The sequence below is a fragment of the Mauremys mutica genome, chromosome 5, assembly GCF_020497125.1.
Source record: "Mauremys mutica isolate MM-2020 ecotype Southern chromosome 5, ASM2049712v1, whole genome shotgun sequence".
Taxonomy (NCBI): domain Eukaryota; kingdom Metazoa; phylum Chordata; order Testudines; family Geoemydidae; genus Mauremys; species Mauremys mutica.
Window position 1 is genome coordinate 17185016 of NC_059076.1, and position 20697 is coordinate 17205712.

Here is a 20697-nt window from a genome sequence, read left to right on the forward strand (position 1 = left end):
AAAAAAAAATTAACTTTATGGACCCATTTTCCCCAAAAAGATTTGTGAAAAAGCAGCCATAAACACAAAGAGTAGAGGGCGCAGAAAGCATTCCTCTTGTCATCTTGTATCAGTCTGATGGATGGAGTGACGAAGGTTCTTTGCTAGGGGTCTACCAGCTTGGCGCTGTAATGTGTTTTGTGGGGTGCTTTAAGTAAAGGGAGCCTGAAATGAAGTAGAAACTGGACGCACCACCCACCATGACTGGGAATACTATAGCAGCCACAGTTGACTTGAGGATCCAGAGGAGGGCCAGACACACCACCTGCAGGAAAGTGAACAGGTGGACCCGGCGCAGCGGGACGTGACGCAGATAAATGAAGTCAGGCTGATGTTTCAGAGGCATCAGAAGCAGCTTCAGACGATCCATGAACTGAGCAGGAGAGGGAAGAAAGAAAAAATTAAATGATACAATAGTCAGAGTAGCTGATACACAAAAAGGAGTGATAAAGCATTGCTGGCCCTTAATTTGTGAACCAATGGTGACCTGCTCTTCCTGCAAAAAGAACACCCGCCCACACACCCTTCCCCCCGTGGCTGAGTTCTTTCCCTCGTAAGTAACCTTTATTTTCTGCACAATGGGCAAAATTTTTAAACCTGGGTGCCTAAAGTTAGGCTCTTACATCCGTATTAAGGCAGCTAAATAGAAGTTACTTGATTTTCAAAGGTGCTAAAAGCTGGTAGCTCCCATGGATTTCAATGGGATTTGTGGTTGCCCAGCACTTCTCAAAGTCAAGCCAGTTACATTAAGGAGCCCAAATATGGATTTAGGTGCCTGACATTAGGCATCCGGGTTTGGAAATGTTGGACTGTGTGTAAAATGAGAGCCTAGGGGCCAGATCCTTAGCTGGTGCAAAGGGTATAATTCTATAGGAGCAGCATTGATTGCCAGCAGCTGAGGACCTGACTGTCACAAACAAACCAGCCCGAGGAGCTGGTAAGAGGGGAAGTGCCTCTAGCCCCACTGGAAGAGACGGGTTGGGGCGAATTCCCAGCCAGGATTTTCTATCACTCAGAAGTTGTCCTTGGACAGCTGAAAAACAAACAATGGCCACCTGGGCCAGAGCACTGAGAAATTCTGCTTGGGAGAACCAGGGGTAGTGAATATTACAATCGACTGCTTGTCCCTTGCCAGAGCTCTGGCCTGATACCTGCTTCTGAAACCAGATTCATCTCAATCTAGGGGGTAGGAGGGCCATTTTTTAAAGGACTAAGTAAATGCTGATGGCATCCACAGAACATGTAGTCTTTTCCCATTAAAACACTGCTAAGTGGAGAAGTTTGCAATTAGCAGGTGATAGAAAGTAACAAAACCACTTCCAGCTTCCTGATGCCAATTAAAGCGGCTGCCCTGGGAGAAAGGCTCCCTTACGTAACATTTCCTCGGTGACAAAGAAAGGGGGCTCGGCTTTGCTCAGTTATTCCCACCAGGTCATGCTGGAGAATAATACCAGTTCCATGAATCCTGTTAACTTGATTCTTAATGCAAAGCAGCAGGCCCAGTTACAGGCCCGAGCAGGACTATGGCAAGCGAACACGCACTGTTCTCAGTATTTTTGTCAGTAAGGGGCCAGAGAGATGCTTTTAAATCACCCTCTGAGAACACACTTAAAAGGTCACGATTGCTCCTTGTGGCACTGACAGTGCTCGGAAGGCCGGAACCTGGTGCTCTCCTGGGGAAAGGTTGCTTTTATTTGGTATCATCTACAAGACAATATTTGTGTGATAATATTTGTGAAGCCTTGGTAAGAGCCTTTGGAATGAAAATGAGGTGGAGGGGGAGGGAAAGGGCAAATAGTTAAAACAAGAGCAATGGTTAATGATTACCATCCTCTTGACAAGGTCCTTTAAAGAATCTACCCTTAAATATCAGAGTGGCTTTGGTTGCTATGGGAACTTACCTGCACACCATTAAGGGAAGCGACACCCATGTATAGGAACACTCCATAGAGCACAGGCATAGGTATAAACTAGGGGAAGGAAAAGAATGGTGGAAAAACTACAGTGAATAACCTCAAACAATCATCTAGTTGGTACACAGAGAGTAACACAATTCATATCCTGTGCTAGCCCTGAATTTCGTACATACATGAGTAATGCCAAGTCTTAGAAATTAGCAAGTTTTATACTGTACTTTAGTAAATGGGAGAGCACTTGTTGTGTTAAAAATAAATAGCTAAAGAGCAGATGTAATTACCTTGGGAGACAACAGGGCTCATACAACACAAAAATGTGCCCAACAGAGAAGGGAAGTGAAGCCAGCCTAACCAGGAGGCAGAGTCAGGGAGTAGGAAACGTTCCAATAAGGTTAAAAGTTTTTTAAAAGTTGTAAAACAAGCCTGTGTCCCTGCACTTGTGGGTGTGAATAAAACTGGAAGCCGAAATGCTGCCTCCCAAAAGGAAAGCGACTATATTCCCATCATATTGCCAGCCTCTGGAAAGACTAGAAATCTGCAAAGGAAGGTTGTTCTCATAAGAGTTCCAAACCAGAGATTAGATAATGATGTGAATCAAACCTCTTGTTCTTTGTCCAATCGTTGACCCACGTTAATTCATAACTAGTCACAGGCTAACAATTGTGAGTCATCATCTCACTTGCCAAACCTGCCTTCCAAACACCACCACCACTTTGCACTCACATAAGTGGCAAGCCCAGCTCACCCTACACAACAGGCCCCTTTGCAGTGGAATGGGTAATGTTTAGGCTGGATTCTGGGGATCAAGACAGGGAGTGGGTCCACCCTCTGCACGGCACATAGCCCTGCTCCATGTGTGCTCCCTGCATGGCTGAGAGGGGTCAATGCTAGAGAAGCCCCCACCTTTATAGCTATCCTACTGCCTTCAACATAGGCTATTTCAACCCACCATGCATCTGCCAAGTACCCAGCCCAGCTGCTTGGTCAGGATCTACCTTTAATGGAAAGGTCTCAGAGTCCTTTATAAATATTCATTGATTAGTACAAACCCAATACCCTTCCGAGGCAGGTGATACATAGGGATCACTTCGCCCCCCATTGAACACAATCCCCCTAGCGTGGGATGGAAGCTGTTTCAAAGCACTGAACCACATTGCAGAACAGATGGCAGCGCATGAGAAATTATTTTTTTTTTAATCTGGCACTCCAACTGCAGACAAAAAGCCTTTATCAGCAGCAAAATAATGGTGCAGCTTGCCAAAAATGAAAGAGTCCCTCAGCTGAGCAGCAAAGTTATTTGTAATAAACACGACATGTTGTTAATCAAAATAGCGGATGATGGTCCAAATACAAGATTTGCTTAAAATTCTTAATATAATTTCTTTGACACCAAGCAAAAGAGCAGTTCCTGCATCAGTCACCCTGCGGTGAGAAAAGCAGTTAGTGTCATGACTCACAACCACCACTGCAGGGCAGGCGTAGCACATCCAATGCCTCTCTGAACTAAGAGTACATTCCAGTTTTCTTTTGAGTGACACATTTCTTTAACACCTTCAATGCACAACTTTTAAAGCAGGACAACAGAACATTTTATTGTATTCCCACCATACTATTATTAACCCTTTCCTAGGTTATAAACACAGTGGCATACAAGTACTTCCTTAGGCTGTGATCCTGCAAATGCTTATACACACACTTAACTTTAAAAATTGTTGTGCTGACGTCAATGGGACTAAAGTTAAGCATGTGCCTAAAGTTAAGCCTGCATAAGTTTGTGCAGGATCAAGGCCTTAATGAGGATGTGCTGCCCATTTCTCAACTGTGCCTCATTTCCCCACCAGCTTCTGCAAGTCTCTCTGCTGTACATTAATCTTTTGTTGTGGCTTTGTTTGCAGCACTTGCTTCACTGAGTGCGATTCATTTATATTCCGTATTAAAAGCTAAGTGATTTTCCTGCAGCCTGCTTGCCACAGCCCTCTGACAGTGCGCTGCAGGAAAGAAAAAATGGGTCACTGTGTTGTTTGCATTGCTGTGGTGTCTGAGGGAGAAGACAAGACAATGTCTCCTAAAGCAAGATGGGTTGAAAGTTTGTGGAAAACTTAGTTCAGCTCTTAAGTTTTTCTGGGCTGTTTCTCTCTCTCTCTCTAATAAAAGTACTTGAGTATCATCGCACTGTTGCAGGATAAACAAACACGTAACTCACACCTCGGTGAAGTCTAGGTACAGCATCATGCTTAACCTAATCCAGTTGTGTAGGAAAAGTGCAGTGCTTTAGTTCTGGAAGATTTCATTCTGGCAATGGGAAAGGAGTGCTAGCTGACAGACTCAAAGCAAACCTGTTGCCGGCCAACTAAAGAAAAAAAATGTATTTATAGGAAATTGCTTATCATTCTCTTAGCAGGAGCTAAGATCTGCCATTACTGAGTGGAAGAATCAGGAAGATTAAAAAAACCCAAAACCACAGTAATGCAGTTATTCGTTTCACTGACTGTTTTATTAAATTTGGGCTTGTTAGTATTCAGTTTACTGCTGGCATCATAAGGTGTGTACGTTTGACAAGGCATGCCACAAGGCAGTTCTTACAAGAGCAGAATCCATTGCTGAGATTTTGTTAAAGGTTCTGGAATTTTTCCAAGTAACTCCTACTGACCTTAATGGGAATCATACAGATCTATCCCACAGACTTTACCCCCTACACGTCCTTCAGGCAAGTGTGTAAAATAATCAGTGAACAGAGCAATCCTTGCTTAGACATAAAGCTCATCGGGAGAAGGCCACAAAGTAACAACCAAATGCATGAAATTAAAGACAAAGGGAGCAGGGGGGAAGAGTTAAGAAGAACCATGATGAGGAATTTACTATTTGTAAAACCAGCCCCTGAAATCTTCTTTTTAAAAAGCTTCTTCTCTTCCCCTTCAAGGTACTTGGTACCACTGGCCCCTCCCCATATCTGGTCCTGCTGCCTCCTCTCCACCCCAGGGTCACATCTTCCCCTTTGCTCACTCCTGCCTCTCCACGACACTGCTCTCTGATTAATACACAACGTTCTCATTTGCCTTCTCCCTTACAATACCCACCTGTTACATCATTCAATTACTATGGCCCCTGCCACTGTTTCTATATCGTAGAACAATGCACTGTTCTGCATTGCTCCCGACTGGGCCTTTAAACTCTAAATCCGCAGGGCTGGGACTTGTTTGGCACAACTCTCCTGTTCCCCATTACTGCCTATATCTTGGATGCTATAAATAATCCTCATCACAAAAGTCTAATACACGAATAAAAGAGTTCCTGCACCAGAGACGTGTAACTGGCTTCTCTAGTGTTGTTCTTTGATCTAACGATGTATTAACGGTAACCTGTATGTATGTAGCTGAATGCAAATAAATCCCTGATCTCAAAAAATAGGCAAACATCTATGTTGTAGCAAACAGACAAAACCCCAAGGGGAATGAGTTTTAAAGAAAGAAATCAGAGGCAGAGCTGATCAGTGCCTGGGCAGAACTCTACTAGCTGGCTATCAGGAAAAACAAGGAGATTAAGAAATTGCATTTCTATGATATCATCCTCCTCGTATGCACACATTTTGCATATTTCTGAGGGATGGAAATATTGCTGATGTAAGAGGAGAAAAGCCTAGAAGTTCAGTTCTCTTGGTTGTTCTGTTCAAAGGCAAAGCAAGTTTTATGAACCTAGCACTGCTCAGATGCGTGCTCTGACAGCTGGACATAATGGGCTTAAATCCAGGCCCACTGGAGTCAGTGAGAAAACTCCCATTGACTTTAGTGGGGTCAGAATTTTACCCATGGAGCAGCTCTGTTAGCTCAGACCAGCTGAACTTTATGGATTGCCAGTAATTCTTTATATTCTTCATCATCTAAGTCAGGGGTCCCCAACGCGGTGCCCATGGGTGCCATGGCACCCGCGTCCTGACCGGCGGCGGAGCACCTGCCGAAATGCCACCGAATTTCTGCGGCATTTCGGCGGCGATGCCTCTCGATGACGTCACTTGTCGGTGGCAAGTGACGTCATCGAGAGGCGTCACCGCCGAAATGCCACAGAAATTCAGTGGCATTTCGGCAGGTGCTCCACTGCCGCCACGGTCCTTCGTCTAGCACTCGCCAGACGAAAAGGTTGGGGACCACTGATCTAAGTCATGTCTACATTCTGAGTCATAAACACACACCCATGAGCTGGGTGCCAAATGCAAAATTTTCTAAACTCATATGTGAGATCACTGAAAAGTTATTCATGGCAATTAACGTACTACAGGAATTGGACTCCTCAGTACTAACAGGATGAGCTAAAGGATGTGTCTTATTTCGGATATGCTCATCGATTTCCTGATACACACAATATGTGGATGCCCTGGACGCATGCATAAAGCACATCTCACACCATATCCATCCCTCTGATACATGCTGAAGAAACAATCCTAATTCTTCACCTGGCAGCCTCCTCCAAGACTATAAAGTGAAGTCACTCTGGCTTCTAGGGGAGTTTGGAAAGGGAATCAGTCTGAAACGTTCTCTGTCACCCCCAGCCTCCGATAATCAATATCACAATACTGCCGTTCCTTCACCTCCCATTGACTCAAGGTGCAAGGACCAGATTCAGTGGTATACTCTGACTTTTGTGCCACACCAGTGATGCAAAACAGTATGTAAATGGCTGTACACATACACTTCTATAATTTCACATTTCTTTTTCTTGACTATACATTCATTGTAAACCGGTGTCTTCCACAGAGCAAATGCATTGTACTATCAAACATGCTTTCAGCATGGCTCCAACAAGCTCTCTAAGTTTGCTGTGGTATATTTTGCATGAGTACATTTATGTGGCAAGTGCATGAAACATATGAAGTACAATATAACAGTGCTGCACACAAACATTTAAAGCAAGTCTTATATTAAAAGAAAACAAAAAAACCCCAATCTTAAAATGTCTTGGCAACACTGTATCAACCCACAGATAAACTTTTTAGGAGGAAAAATCATGTATTTTAAGCTCTCACTAAATTATAAAATTATATCAATAATTCTCCCTAATCTCCGTTCCATACTGCTATGATGACAGTCTTATCATAAAAACAGTCTGTTATTGCAGTGTGGGCAGCTCTCTTATCTTTCAGTGTCCCAAGAAGGAGGAAAAGGGGAAAATTTAACATATTTACCTTCAAGATGGGAGCCATAAAGACAGACACACCAGTGAGAATGAATACAATGACTCCAGTGACTCTCTGCTCCCTGAAACCAAATCAGACAATTACTGGTCTAGCTCTTCCTTTAACCTAGGTTTCATTCCCTGTTCAACACCCCCAAAAAATCCCCAAAACAGACTAACAATTAGTTTTTGAGGCCAGATTTTCAAAGGTGGGTGGCATCATGGAACATCATGCACACATGTTGAACATGCACACTTTTTGCTAATGCAAAAAAAATGTATTTGCATGTTTCTCCGATTGCCTGATTTGTGAGTGCAGCAGTTTGCACCCATCTTTGAAAACCTGGCTCCTTTGAAAATAGAGACTATACCCAGAGTGTCATTTTTACTCAGATAGCTAAATAACAAACAAATAACTGGCAAATCAGTAGGATATTACAAATCAATTTTGGGGGAACATGTTTGAAAGCGTAATGTCACAAGCCATCAACAGGCAGGCTAAATTCTTTGTACGTGATTGGCAATGTGTGTTATACGCATATGAATGTTAAATCATTTGCTATTGATTCATTAGTTGGTGGCATATTTGAATCCCTATCTAAGAAGGAAACCACAATTCTGTATGCTCGTCAGCACACTTACAGAAGAAAGTCATGCACTAATGGTCTGACTTTCTATGGAAGTGCTGAGCATCTGCACTTCTCATTGCCCTCAGAGGGAGCCAGGGTTGCTTAGCAAGTCTGAAAATACCCTGGCCAACATTTTAAAGTATGTAAAATTAAGTACCTAAATTCACATTTAAGCACCCAAGTAAGTGGCCTGAATTTCAGATGCACAGTTGCTTCTGCTGAAGTCACTTAAGGCCACTCAGTCTGGGTACCTACATATTGCATTAAATTGACCCATTAGGTAGAGCTGGTTGCTTTAGGCATCCCAAGTTTGATTTCTTTGGTCGCTGAATTTGTTCATATACGTCTAATTTCCAATTGCAAAATTATCTGTATGACATTGTCCACTTTCCCATCCTCAGAAAGCCAGCTCTTGTCATTACAGATCAGCTTTTCAAAGCTAACCAGGGAAATTAGCCACATTCCTCTGGGAGTTTTGTAGCCAAGTCTCCTAGTCAGCTTTGAAAAATCTCAGCCTACATATTTCACTCTCAAAGCAGTGAAAAACTTTTAATCTCACTCTCTCTCACACACACACACACGTACGTTTTAAGATAACTTTTTCCCCTTTTAGGAAACAACTCTGGAGAGGATCTACTCAATACAAACCTCTAAGTGAATACAACGAATGAGGACTAAAGGAGTTCTGAGGAAATCTCAGCTGAGCTGAAAATGTGCTGTAAATCTGACATCTATTCCCCCTGTCCCCGAGTCTCTCTGCCTTTGTCCTGCGGGGTGCTAGATCACTTACAGCACACACTGATCTTTGCATGCAAACAAGGCCACTTTTGGTTTGCCGTACCTCACTCCCAGAAACTTGGGCTGTTCTCCAGGTGCTGAGGTCTCGGTCTCCATCTTCAAGCTATCAATGTGGGCAATGGAGATCACAGTAGCAGCAACGTACCAGGGCAGGGCCATGAAGGAACATATAATCATCAGAACAGCCACCCAAAACAAATCCAGATGATAGCCAGCACCTTTCTGTGGAGAGAGACAGGCAACACACATTCTAGCATTCAGCTAATCATCAAACGTCTTAGAGCACCAGGACCTCTCATAGTTCTAGACTGAGGGTAATGGCGCACAAATCATCTTGATCAGAAGTTAGCCGAGTATGACCTGATGACCTTCAGAGGCTGAATTATCAACGTAGCCGCTGCACATAGGTATCGATTACAGTGGCGTGTGACTTAACAAATAAAGGGGGTAGGCTGCCTTGAGAGGAAGAGATCAAAATTGCAGAAAGTCCACCAGTAATTGATTGATCACCACATACACAAAACATGCACATATACTATATGCGGGGAGGGGTGAAATTGATGGAGTTCAAGCCCACCAACCACCAAAATAACTCCATACAAAGGGTAGTAGTCAAATCAAACTATGGGCTGAGAACAGCTACGGAAAGTAATACAAACCAGCAAAAATTAGACTGGATATATGCTGAATCTTGGCAGGAATTTAAACTATCCAAACAATACTATGTTCAGGTACTAAAAATGTATATATTTCCCTGGTATAATCTTGCAGGGTATTTCAAAGCAGCTCTAGATTGTCCGTTCTTTCTCTTGGTAATACGCCCTTTTAAAAAACCACCCCCCAAACACACCATTGTATAGGGCTATTTTTATAGTTAACTGTCACCCTTACTTTATTGGCTATTGTGTTGACAAGGAAATCACATGCCCAAGACCCCCTGCAAAATTATCTGGAATGACACTGTCCACTTTCCCATCCTCAGAAATTCTGCTCTTATCAACCACATGTCCAAGACCCCTACAAAATTGCAGCAGTGTCTTAGAAAGCAGAACGGTCCGTTTGCACCCCATTATGGCAACAAGAGAACTTGGAAAGTGCTGGGGCATGGAGCAACTACCTAAAAAGCAAGACAGTGGTTTATAAGGCAGAGTTAGCTGTTATCCTACAGACCCAGTTACAACAGGGCATTTCTCCAGACACAGCAGCAGGCCAAGAGTTATATCCTGCTTATGCATATGGGTCTAGTCCAGGGGTGGGCAAACTTTCTGGCCCGAGGGCCACATCGGGGTTCCGAAACTGTATGGAGAGCCGGGTAGGGAAGGCTGTGCCTCCCCAAACAGCCTGGCCCCACCCCCTATCTACTCCCCCCCCGAAACCCTGAACCATCCAACCCCCCCAACCCTGCTCCTTGTCCCCTGACCACCCCCTCCTGGGACCCCCCCCATCCAACCGCCCCCGCTCCCTGTCCCCTGACTGCCCCAACCCCTATCCACACCCCTGCCCCCTGACAGGCCCCCCGGGACTCCCGTGCCTATCCAACCCCCCCATTCCCCATCCCCTGACCGCCCCCTCCCCCCCAGAGTCTCCACCCCATCTAACCGCCCCCTCCTCCCTGTCCCCTGACTGCCCCCCAGGACCTCCTGCCCCTTATCCAACCCCCCTGCTCCCCGCCCCCTTACCATGCTGCTCAGAGCAGCAGGACTGGCAGCCGCGCCGCCGAGCTGCCCAGCAGGAGCTCGCAGCCCAGAGTGCTGGCAGCGCGGCGAGCTGAGGCTGCGGGAGAGGAGGAACCGGGGGTAGCCTCTCTGGCTGGGAGCTCAAGGGCCAGGCAGGATGGTCCCACGGGCCGTAGTTTGCCCACCTCTGGTCTAGTCAGTATCACAGAGAAAATCCAGTATTTACAGGAAAGCCTCAGTACAACGTCAATTAGCGTGAAGGTGAATGCAGTGCTGAACAAATATCTGCAGGAATGAAGTGAGTCGTTATTTGGAAATCTGTCACAGAAACGAAGGCCCCAAATCATCCTCTGGCTGGATACATGACATGCATTTTCTCCTTCTTCGGCTCTTGTGTTCTGATTTACAAAGCATCCACAAATCCCATTGGTGGGGTAGTTCTTTAGGAAGGAGGTAGTTATTCATAATATGAATTCCACACATCCATCCACACACTGGAAGCCCTTACTCCTTGCAAAGATCCTTTCATCTGATATTAACAACTATGACAGTGTCTTTTTGAAAAGTCACCCCCAGCTAGCTTAAGTGACACCCTGGACATCACAAAGCTTTAGAAACCCAGGGTACCCCTTAATAAAACCACTCCACAGCTTAACATTGGTTTTAAGAACCTATTGTGAAATAAGTATGAGCATAATGACTTACTATAGTCTACCTGACAGCACACTTACGCTAGAAGGGTTATCAAAGCCAAACAGTGCCAAAAGTCAATGTTTACCAACAGTTATCACACTGTGGTATCGGAGATCCTGTACTTAGAACAGGAAGCAAGTGCAGGATTTTAGTGACTGCAGTGGGAAAATGCTGACTTCATAAATGGCCACCCCGGTACTTTATTTTTACACACCTCCAGATGTGTGTATTGTTGTTGAGATTTTCAAAGCAATCTAGGGGATCATTAATTTTAAAGGGAGGATGGTGTCCAAATTCTCTGGGCTGCTTTAAAATCTCAATATACGGTCTTCTAATAACTCGATGAAATTGCTTTGGAAATTGAGAAAATTATTGGTATACATAAAGAGCAAGCAGACTAAGAGGACAACAGAAAAAACTCTAAATCACTGAACCATAAGGGGTGAGACAGGAAAGGAGGGAGCATTATTAAGAACAGGATCTGCAAAATTTCATATTTTGAAGATTAGATGTTTTAAGATCTGTTACATTTGAGTTTATTAGCAGTAACAGGTGACGCAGACCTGCTGAGTGATATTCTAGCAGGGAAAGATACCTGGCAAGACCTGAATACTGTCCATTGTTTTCCTACCACGTGCACCACTTTACCTTGATTAACAGGCCAGCAAAATTCAGTCTGCTAGCCAGTGATACGCTGCCAACAGTGTAACGGGGCACTCCCACAAAAACCGTCCCCACTTTAGCCTGCCAATAGTTTTTGTGTACCAGGGCCATGTTTGCTGCTGAGGAGCAGAGAGGGACTACAAATCCCTCCCCCCCGCCATTTAAACAAAACATCTTCTCATAACCATAACAAAGGAAGCAGGAAACAAATTTTTACATTAAACAGCACTTTGGTCAAAAGTTTATATTTTGTTACTGGAAAAAATATACAGTGTGTTGCTAGAAAAGTAGAGTTCAGTTTGTATTAAACTGAACTAAAGTTGGCGTGGGGGTGTAGACTTTGCAGAGAGGGATGGTAGGAATTCTTCCCCACTGTTTTTTTTTTTTTTTTAAATACCTGCCTATTAAGTTCAATGTAGTCAAAAGCAAGACAGAAAATGTAGCTCTTCAGAGACACTTTAACGAGCCCAGGGATGTCTCTGCAGCAGTAGCCAGAATAAGAGCGTCTCTGTCAGAGGCAGGGAGATTACCCCAACTTTCCCTTCAATTTGGTGGGAGAATTGTAATGAGCTCCGAGGAGAGAAAGCCCCCCACTCACCCACAGCATATCGCTGCTAGTCATCATTTAAAGTGGTAAACAACAACTTCACCAGGAAATGTACAGGAAACCAAAGAGCCTGAATGGCCAATACTGCTGAGACATTAGTCCTGAGGAGATGGACACCACCAATAAAAGGATGCCGTTTTCAGTCATCTACTGTCTCCCCGAGGCTTACTCCTAATGGAGATAAAATGGTTACGTTTGTGAAGCAGCATAAATGCCGGGGTGGCAAGAAGAGACACTGTCCGAAACGGAGGCTATGGAAAGGAAGTTCACAATCCTGGGTGAGGAAATAAGCCCCCTGCAAAATGCATACGGAGGCTGATTCTTCCTTTTGGTGGATCTTCCAGAAAACCGTTTGTACACTTCTGGCTGCACCTAGCCTCCATATTCACTTTCTTTTTATGATGTTCTTCTAATTAAGGTTAAAGAACAGCTGTAACCTTTAGGAAGCTGTGTGAAGAATAATAATACATGGATGGCCTGGAATAAGATGAACTAGGACTGATGTTCACCTTGCTAAAGAAATAAGGAGTCCAGAGGTATATTTTATGCCAATCTCAGCAGTCAGCCAGCATTTCTTGATCCAGCTCCCAAACAAAGGCAATCTCTTAATAAAAAAACCAACCAAACAAAAAAACCACCTTTCCCTTTCCCCTATTATTCTAACCCACTTTGAGGTCAATTTCAGGTTGATCTTAAAATCGTCATGTGTTGTGAAATAATGCCAATCGTTACCATATCATGGTAATTATATTATTTATTAGGTTCACACCTAAATAATGACCCCAATATAACCCTCATTATGAATCACTCTTTATTCCTACATTTCAGCCCTTTTAAAATGCCTCCTGTCCTGCAGAAGGGAGAGTCCTTTTTACAGGAACTCAATATTTTTATTCAATGGAATTCATCCTGCAGGGCAGGCAAAACTCTATATGGTATGAGAAACTGTAAGGGGCCAGTTTAGAGCATTTATTTAAAAAATATCATTGCATGCCATATTGTGACTATATTAGTGACTACCAAGTTCTTTAAAGAACATTCATAAACAGGCATTTGAGGCTACTTTCCTTATTGATTCTAATTAAAGTCTCTTCACTTTCTTTCTTTGTAGTCAACTGTGCAGTTAAATTTAAAAAAAAAAAATTAAAAAAACCCATCAACTGTCACACTGGGGTCTGCCTGTTGGCATTTCCAGTCTAGAGTGGATTTACCCCACTATCTCACCACCCCAAAGTCTCTGAGGCCTAGATTCTTAGTATCAGTCAGTCAGACCAACATGCTGAGTTCACTCAGGTGTAACGGTTATACAAACAAACCTTGTTTTGCATATTGCTTAAAACGATCGATCAGTGATTTCCTTGTACGATAACCATGCTATTAATAGGGGCTTGTCAAATCTACAGAAACTTTGCCCATTTTGATAAGGCAAGAGAACCCCTGACCCTTATGCTGTAATAAAAACAAAACTGTCAAAGCAAAAATCAGCTCCAGTCTAAGGTTCCAGCTTTAAGGATCCTGTTACTTGAGAGCAAGGCAGGCTTTAGAATGAACAAAACCCCCCATGCATGAGCCTACCAGCAAGCATAAGGTCAGGTAGGCACAGTGGTATCCTCAGCTTTAGCCACTGGATTCTAGTTACTGCTCAATTAATTCACATCATCTTCCCATCTGAAATGGTCAGACGGGGGACGTCAGTGATAATAATCAGAGCTGTACAAGGGTATTCGTACTGAATCTCAGTGCCACCCATACTGCAAATGTGCCTAACTGGCACTGCATGACTGCAGGAATGCACACTAGCCTTTCCACCAGAGGGATGGTGTGGGTCTCATCACATACATCTCAAAGGCTAAGTGGACACCATACTTCTATCCTGCATGTTCACATCAAATGAGATAATTAGATAAGGTCATGGAGGATAGATCCGTCAATGGCTATTAGTCAAGATAGTCCATGACACAAAACTATACTCTGGGTGTTCCTAAACCTCCAGTTGGCAGAAGCTGGGACTGGACAACACAGGATGGATCACTCAAAAGTGTCCTGATCTGTCCATTCTGTCTGAAGCATCTGGCACTACAGAGACAGGATACTGGGCTAGACAGACCACTGGTCTGACCCAGCGTGGCCATTCTTATGTTCTTAAGCATTTTCTTTTCCTTCTCCAGCATATGGGTTCTGGAAAATCTCACAATTCCAACTGGCTTACTGGAAAACCAGGGAGCGGCAAGTGAAAAAGGAGCAGCAGCAGCACCCCTGCCCCAGCACCTGCTGGTGTGATGCACAGATTTGAGTACCCTTCCTCTCCCTTTTCTTCAAATATCAGGGTCCTGCAGAACTATCAAGGCAAATTTATTCTGTCCTCAGACTGAAAAAAATCTTTCCGTGATAAAAGGCCTTTTTTGACCCTTCACCGGACAAGGAATTGAAAACTCAGCTGAGACCAGCTCTGTTAGAAATTACTGTTATTCCCCCAAGCTCCTGGCTGAGCTCCAAGCCAGTAGGGGGGGCTGGGGATTTGAGGTCGTTCATCTCCGGGTGGGAGGAAATGCTTTTTACTACCTCTGGCCAACTCGGGGACCAGTGCGGATGGATTCTGGAATGAGCTTTGTTTACCCTCCCTCTGCCACAGGAACTGTCTGCCATAGATGTCTAGCAGTGCTGAGTGCACTGCTGCAGATAGGCCAGTTACAAGCAGTCAGTGTCCCCTTTTGTTAGCTAAAGATGAATTCGGAAAAGTTCTCACCTTATGTATCTGCCCCGTTCACCTGCACCTCACTTGCTGACCAAGGGGACAGCAAACAGCAGGAGGAAACAATGAGCCATCTCCCTCAAAACTCTGACCACTACATCCAAGGAGAAACACCTTTGCAACAGGGACGGCCAGCTTCCTGTGCTCCGCTGTTGCGCTCCATTTGTGAGACACACCAGCGTCCCCAAGCTAAGTTAAGAAGGGCATCCATGCAGGGAAAACCATTTTCCATCTCACTATTGCTCTCCTAAGTCCCCCTCTGTGTTGCTTTGACCTCTTTTCTTTTCGTGCCATGGCAGTGGTGCTGAAAACCAATGAGACAGCACTAGGAGCAGAAGCCACAGGTGAGAATTTTTAGAATAACTGATTCACGTATGAAATTTAATAGCCTTTTTTTCCATTATTTGGGGGTTTGTTCGGTTAACAGTCCACTGCCTGCAGGGAGAGGGTCAGGGTATTTCAAGCCTTACTCAGGGCTATTTTAAGATGTACCATGTTCAAACTTGGGGAATCAAAGGTGGGTGTAAGCAGAAGTATCTGCTCACAGCATAAGGCTGCTCTAATTTGCAGCGATTAGAGCAGCTCCCTAGGGACCTCTTTGCAAGCCAAGCAGTAGGAGGATTGCTGTGTGGATAAGCCGTGCCCTGACAAGGCCCCTACTCCAATGGTGGGAGGAGTATGTGGCTAGCAATGATCATGCCGGCTTTATGCCCTACAAGGATTCCCTGCACTGGGGCCTTTGGTGATAGCCAAGGATCTGGCCCTCGGGGTTTATTCCATCCTCACTCTGGAAGAACACCTACTGAAGTCAAAAGGAGTCGTGACTGAGGAAAAACATCAGATCTGGCCCACCATCTGTGTCCTTTGCTTTGACAACAAGTGTTGTTCAAGAAATACTGTCGCTTTCACGCTGAAGTGATGACTTTGCTTTCAAATCTGGAATAATAATCTGTGCTAGAACAAAATACATGCTAGTACTAAATGCCAATCATAGTATTTCGAAGGGAGCAGGTGCCCATTACCACCACAGGCTCTCTCTCTGTCACGGAGAGGACAGGCACCACTTTGCTGCACTCGTGCAAGGTACAAGGCACCCACCTTGAGCTTGTGCTCTTTCCTGTTGACGATGACGGCTGTGATTTGCTGGTCCATGAAGATGAGAATAGTCACCAGCAGCGCAGGGATGGCTGCTGCAAGGTACACCCACCAGGGGTTCCCTCCGAAGGGTGGGACGAACCAGCCTCTGTGGGGGCTGGTTGGCTTCAAGAGCAAAGAGAGGAAAACAGGCATCAGAGTGGCGACATACTAACGACCTCCTCCCCGACCAAAGCATGTTTATCCAGGCAGCAAAATGACCCAAACACTAATATGTCAAGCTGACTAAAGGAAGATTCCTGAGGACATTGACAATTTGGGATTAATTCTTCCCATATACGAACGTCAGCTGAAGTTTAAAACCTGGAAGTGGTTATGAGGGGTCAGATTCTGCCATCCTTGTTCATGATGAGTAGCAGCACTCTCTCCAGGTAGTCCTGCTGGTCCAGATTGTGGAGCGTCTCTCTCGTGAGCACATTCAAGCACTGAAAGCGGTGAAACTACATGGGCAAGTGAAGGCTCACTGGTCTGAGTAAGCACAACACAATCTGGCCCATTGAAATCATGGAGTAAGGTGCTACTGAGCACGAGCAAGGTTGGCAGGCTCCCGCTCTACGTTCAAGATTTGTCATTACATTTTAAAGACATTTCAGCCAACTGATATGGTTTTATTGGAGATGATATAAATTTGCACTTCTAAATAAACTGGTTTCTAACTGGCTCAGCAATACAATCCCTTGTGGATAGCTTATTTTTGTATTATTGTTGGTCTGATGGTTGGTAATTTCACAGAAGGAAGACAAACAGCAAAGTGAGACAGAAGCCACGGAGTAAAATAACAGTTGTGTGTTGAGAGATCACTTTTACCTACCTTGAATTCACTTGGCACAATTAGTTTCGGTGTATCCACACCTACTAGGGCATCTATTCCACAGAAAATCAGAATGGACAAGATAATGGCAAAGTCACTGATGAGCTTCCTGGCCTGAAATAGAAGGTGACACCGTAAGAGTGGCTGGTACCAAGAGCAACCATTTAAATTCAACGTGATACTCTTGTTCTTGTATTTGGTGGCAATTCAGGGTCAACGTTTCCCTTTCTGTAGGGACAAAAGGGGCACATTGCAGTGGCTGAAGTGATTTTAAAAGATGTGCTTTGATACTTTATTACATTGTCTGAAAGCCAAACAATTAGGTCTAAAGAGAACTACAAAAACAACCCGAAGGAAAAACAACTTCGGTTGCAGAATACTCCCACAAAAATTCTCCCATGCAATCTTACTGATAATCTAATTCTACATTGGCTAACAATCCCCATTATACAGGCCCAGTTCCCCACAGGAATGGTTTCTGAAAAGCTGTGATGTAACTCCATCAAGAAAAATGGGCCTCTTATTAAAACAAGAGGCATCTTAAGTAAGGCGAGACATGTCTGGAAGAAGAGGTGGTGGGAGGAGATTTTGATCACAGATCTCTGAATAGCTCTCCAAATGAGATGCAAGATAGTTACTGAGATTAATAAGGGTGTTTGCAGCTGTAGTAAGACTTCTAGTGGTACACTGTTGGGATTGTTTGTCAGCTGTCAATATTAGATGCAAGCCAGTAGCTGGGATGAATAAGGATGTTTGACGATCTTTGGATGGCATGTTTCTAGCGCTGTTTGTCAGTTTGTAAACAAGGGTAAACTGCAGAAAGTCAATCATTTAAAAAGAAGGAAAAATGCAACAATGTGTACATTCTGCATGCCTGAATGGAATAAAGGAGCGGTGTCATCCTTTATGCAACATGTTAACTCCCGGTTCATGCTACCTGTCTTGTGTTGTACAGATCAATGCACAGCCCAACCCTCAGAGTTAAATTTAAGAACACAATCCTGCTAGAGGAACCTAACTGGTACGGCTCATGTTCATGGATTGCTGGGTAAAGAATAACCCCCAGCAGAGAACAAATGGATTTTCCAAGACAGACTCGGTTTACACCTGCAGCCACCCCCACAAGGGCTTCAATTAACCAACCGCAGGGTTTGTCTAGACATTTGTCAGCATCTTCAGTTTAAGTTGTTTAGCAAGTTCTGTTACTTCAATGACCCCACAGTCCTATGGGCATTTTGTAAAGGTGCCAGTAAGCAGGCTGACAAGCCCATGTGTGCTGCAGGATAGACAACAATAATTTAAAGTGCAGCTGTAGGCCCCAATTCAGGAAAGCACGTAAGCACACGCTTAACTTTAAGCAGACAAAAATTGAGTAGGGATGCTTTCCTGACTTGGGGTCCTAAGGATTAAAAAAAAATCATCACCACAGGGTTTCATTTCTACTGTCTCTCAATAATTTTCTGTATCAAGCATGCTCTGTCTACAAGTGAAGGAAGGTGTCAGAGAAGAAAGGAGAGAGAGGAAATTCTCTCATTCTTGAGTGCAACAGTGTTACAAATACCATTACCATAGCATGTTAAAACCACCTTCAGGAACTGATCTTGCAAACAGGTTGAACTAAAATGTTTGGGCTGACTTGCTACCAATCAGTATGGATGGGCCATATCTTTGTTTGCGTGCATGTGCGCGCGAGAGAGAGAGAGAGAGAGTGTGTGTAAGATGCATCCTGTTCACACTGTCTTGTACAACCATATTAAATTAATGGGGTTTCAAGATCACTCCCAGTATTGCCAACAAGGGTTCAAAAAATTATGAGTCAGGTCTCTCCAAAACAATGAAATTTTAAACAAATAAATATTGGTCTCTTTCTATTTGACTCCTGATGTTTGTTTGTTTGTTTTAGGGTTTATGTTTTCAAGCTTTTCATTGCTACCGTCAGGGCTAGAAACTTCCCCCCCCTTCCAAATGAAAAAGTAAGTTGAGTTTCTTCTGTGATCATGTGTCTCAAGATAAAAATCATGAGATTTAGCAACACTGATTCCCGAAACAATTTTTTAATATAGCCTATTTTGCAAGGCAGATTGGGTCTTTAATATGAAACTATAGAAGCAAGCAAGAAATCAAGTTTTCACATCAGCAATGGAAACAGTCACCAAGGGACTCACATGGGGAGGTCAGAGAGAGGAACTCAGAAGAAAGGAGCAGAAAACATTTCACTATGGGTGGGGTGCTATGTACCAAAGAGAAGAGTTTTTAAAATCACATCCTGATGTTTCTTTTTTATGGTGTTAAAGTAATAAATGAACCACAAAACTGAAGTGAAAAGAAATTGGGGCAGATCCCCGATCTGTGTCAACTGTTGTAACTCCACAGAAGTCAACGTAGCTGTGACCGTTTTCACCGGCTGAGGGTCTGGCTCTTGAAATTTAACTAGCCAGATCTCATTGGGCTTTTATAGACTTTTCAGAGTTCTTCCGCCCAGGGTCCCCAGCTTCACATGGTTACAGATAAACTGAACTACATTCCAGCCAGGGTGGAATTTGTTTTCTTTTCATTAAAAATAATAAAAATTCCATTTCGGTGCTGCAGGAGCATAAACATCACTGTACTATAAATCCTATTGCAGTCAGAATGCCACAGGGGGGTTCTCAGAGAGAGAACGAGAGAGAAAGAGTTTTGTTATGTACAGAAACCTGAAACTAGTGCCCTTGTTTTTAAAGTTTTCACTCTGATGAAACTAGGGTTGGATCTTGGGGACAGGGAATGCTGTTGTCCAAAATACTGCAAACTGGGTTCTCTAAAAGGGAAAGAGAAGAAGAACTTTTTTCACAACCTCTCTCACCTTTGACAGCTGTCACTGTGACTCTAGCTGGGCAAACAGAACAAGCAGCTTTTGCTGACTCGCCATGGCTATGTATCAGTTGACTAAGAGTCTGTTGTCTGGAGAGAGGTACTAAGAGCTGTGTTACTGAAATACCTCTATTCAGAGATCAAATATCTCCCTGTTTGCCCTCAGCATGAAGAGCAAGAGACCCAATCTGCACTAAAATTATTATATCTATATGTGCAGGGCTTGAGAAATCCACCTCATGTAGGAGGAGAAGGAATCTTTAGCTGAAAGACTGCAGAGCTCTGGGCATGTGCAGTCAACTTCTGCAGGACCAATGGTTCCTTTATAAAACAGAAATTCAGTCCCTAGCCCTTTATGGTCACAAAGAAAACCTCCCAAATACAAACTGACAATAACTGAAGTAGTGCTGTTTTCCTAGGACTGCTGAGACAGCCCCAGTGCTGCCGCCGCTACTGTCAGAGGCCACCACTGCAAGTAGTAGAACGTCTTCTGGGGAGCTGTCACATCTCCCTTGAAACAGCAAAGTGGCTGAAGACCAGCTGGGACTGGAGAGTGAACTAGTCCCTCATCCCGAGTACTTAGATACACAGAAAAACCTAAACTGACTGTTCTAGGTAGAGAGAAACAAGGTGGGCGAGATGCAGCTTTTAATGCACCAACTTCTGTTGATTAGATAGAAGCACATTTGCATGGTGAGGAAGCTTGATGTCTCTCCTTTACCTGCCCATGCTGTGCCTGATCTAGAGAGCGGACTTCAGTATCTAGGCTGTTAAGAGGTAAAATATGGCCGAGAGCAAATATTGCTATGAGAACATTGGCTTTTTCACTCAACAGAACTTGTGCTGTTAAATGCTACCATAAGATATACACGAAATGCATCATGGCTGAGGTAACATTACTACTAGGACCACAACTTTTTCATATTCTGACTTCTGAGCATT

The 20697-nt window shown here is 43.9% G+C and overlaps 1 protein-coding gene across 5 annotated transcripts in view; it reads right to left on the bottom strand.

The window, feature by feature from the left end:
* The window catches only part of SLC4A4 (solute carrier family 4 member 4), a 303735-nt gene that overhangs the window by 15554 nt on the left and 267484 nt on the right, over positions 1-20697 (bottom strand). For all 5 annotated transcript variants that reach the window (XM_045019895.1, XM_045019894.1, XM_045019896.1 and 2 more), the window contains 6 exons: positions 16906-17019; positions 16038-16199; positions 8592-8770; positions 7132-7204; positions 1941-2009; positions 239-412 (listed from right to left, as the gene is read on the bottom strand). In XM_045019895.1, coding sequence (XP_044875830.1) covers positions 239-412; positions 1941-2009; positions 7132-7204; positions 8592-8770; positions 16038-16199; positions 16906-17019 — 771 coding nt within the window. The remainder of the gene's footprint in view (positions 1-238; positions 413-1940; positions 2010-7131; positions 7205-8591; positions 8771-16037; positions 16200-16905; positions 17020-20697) is intronic.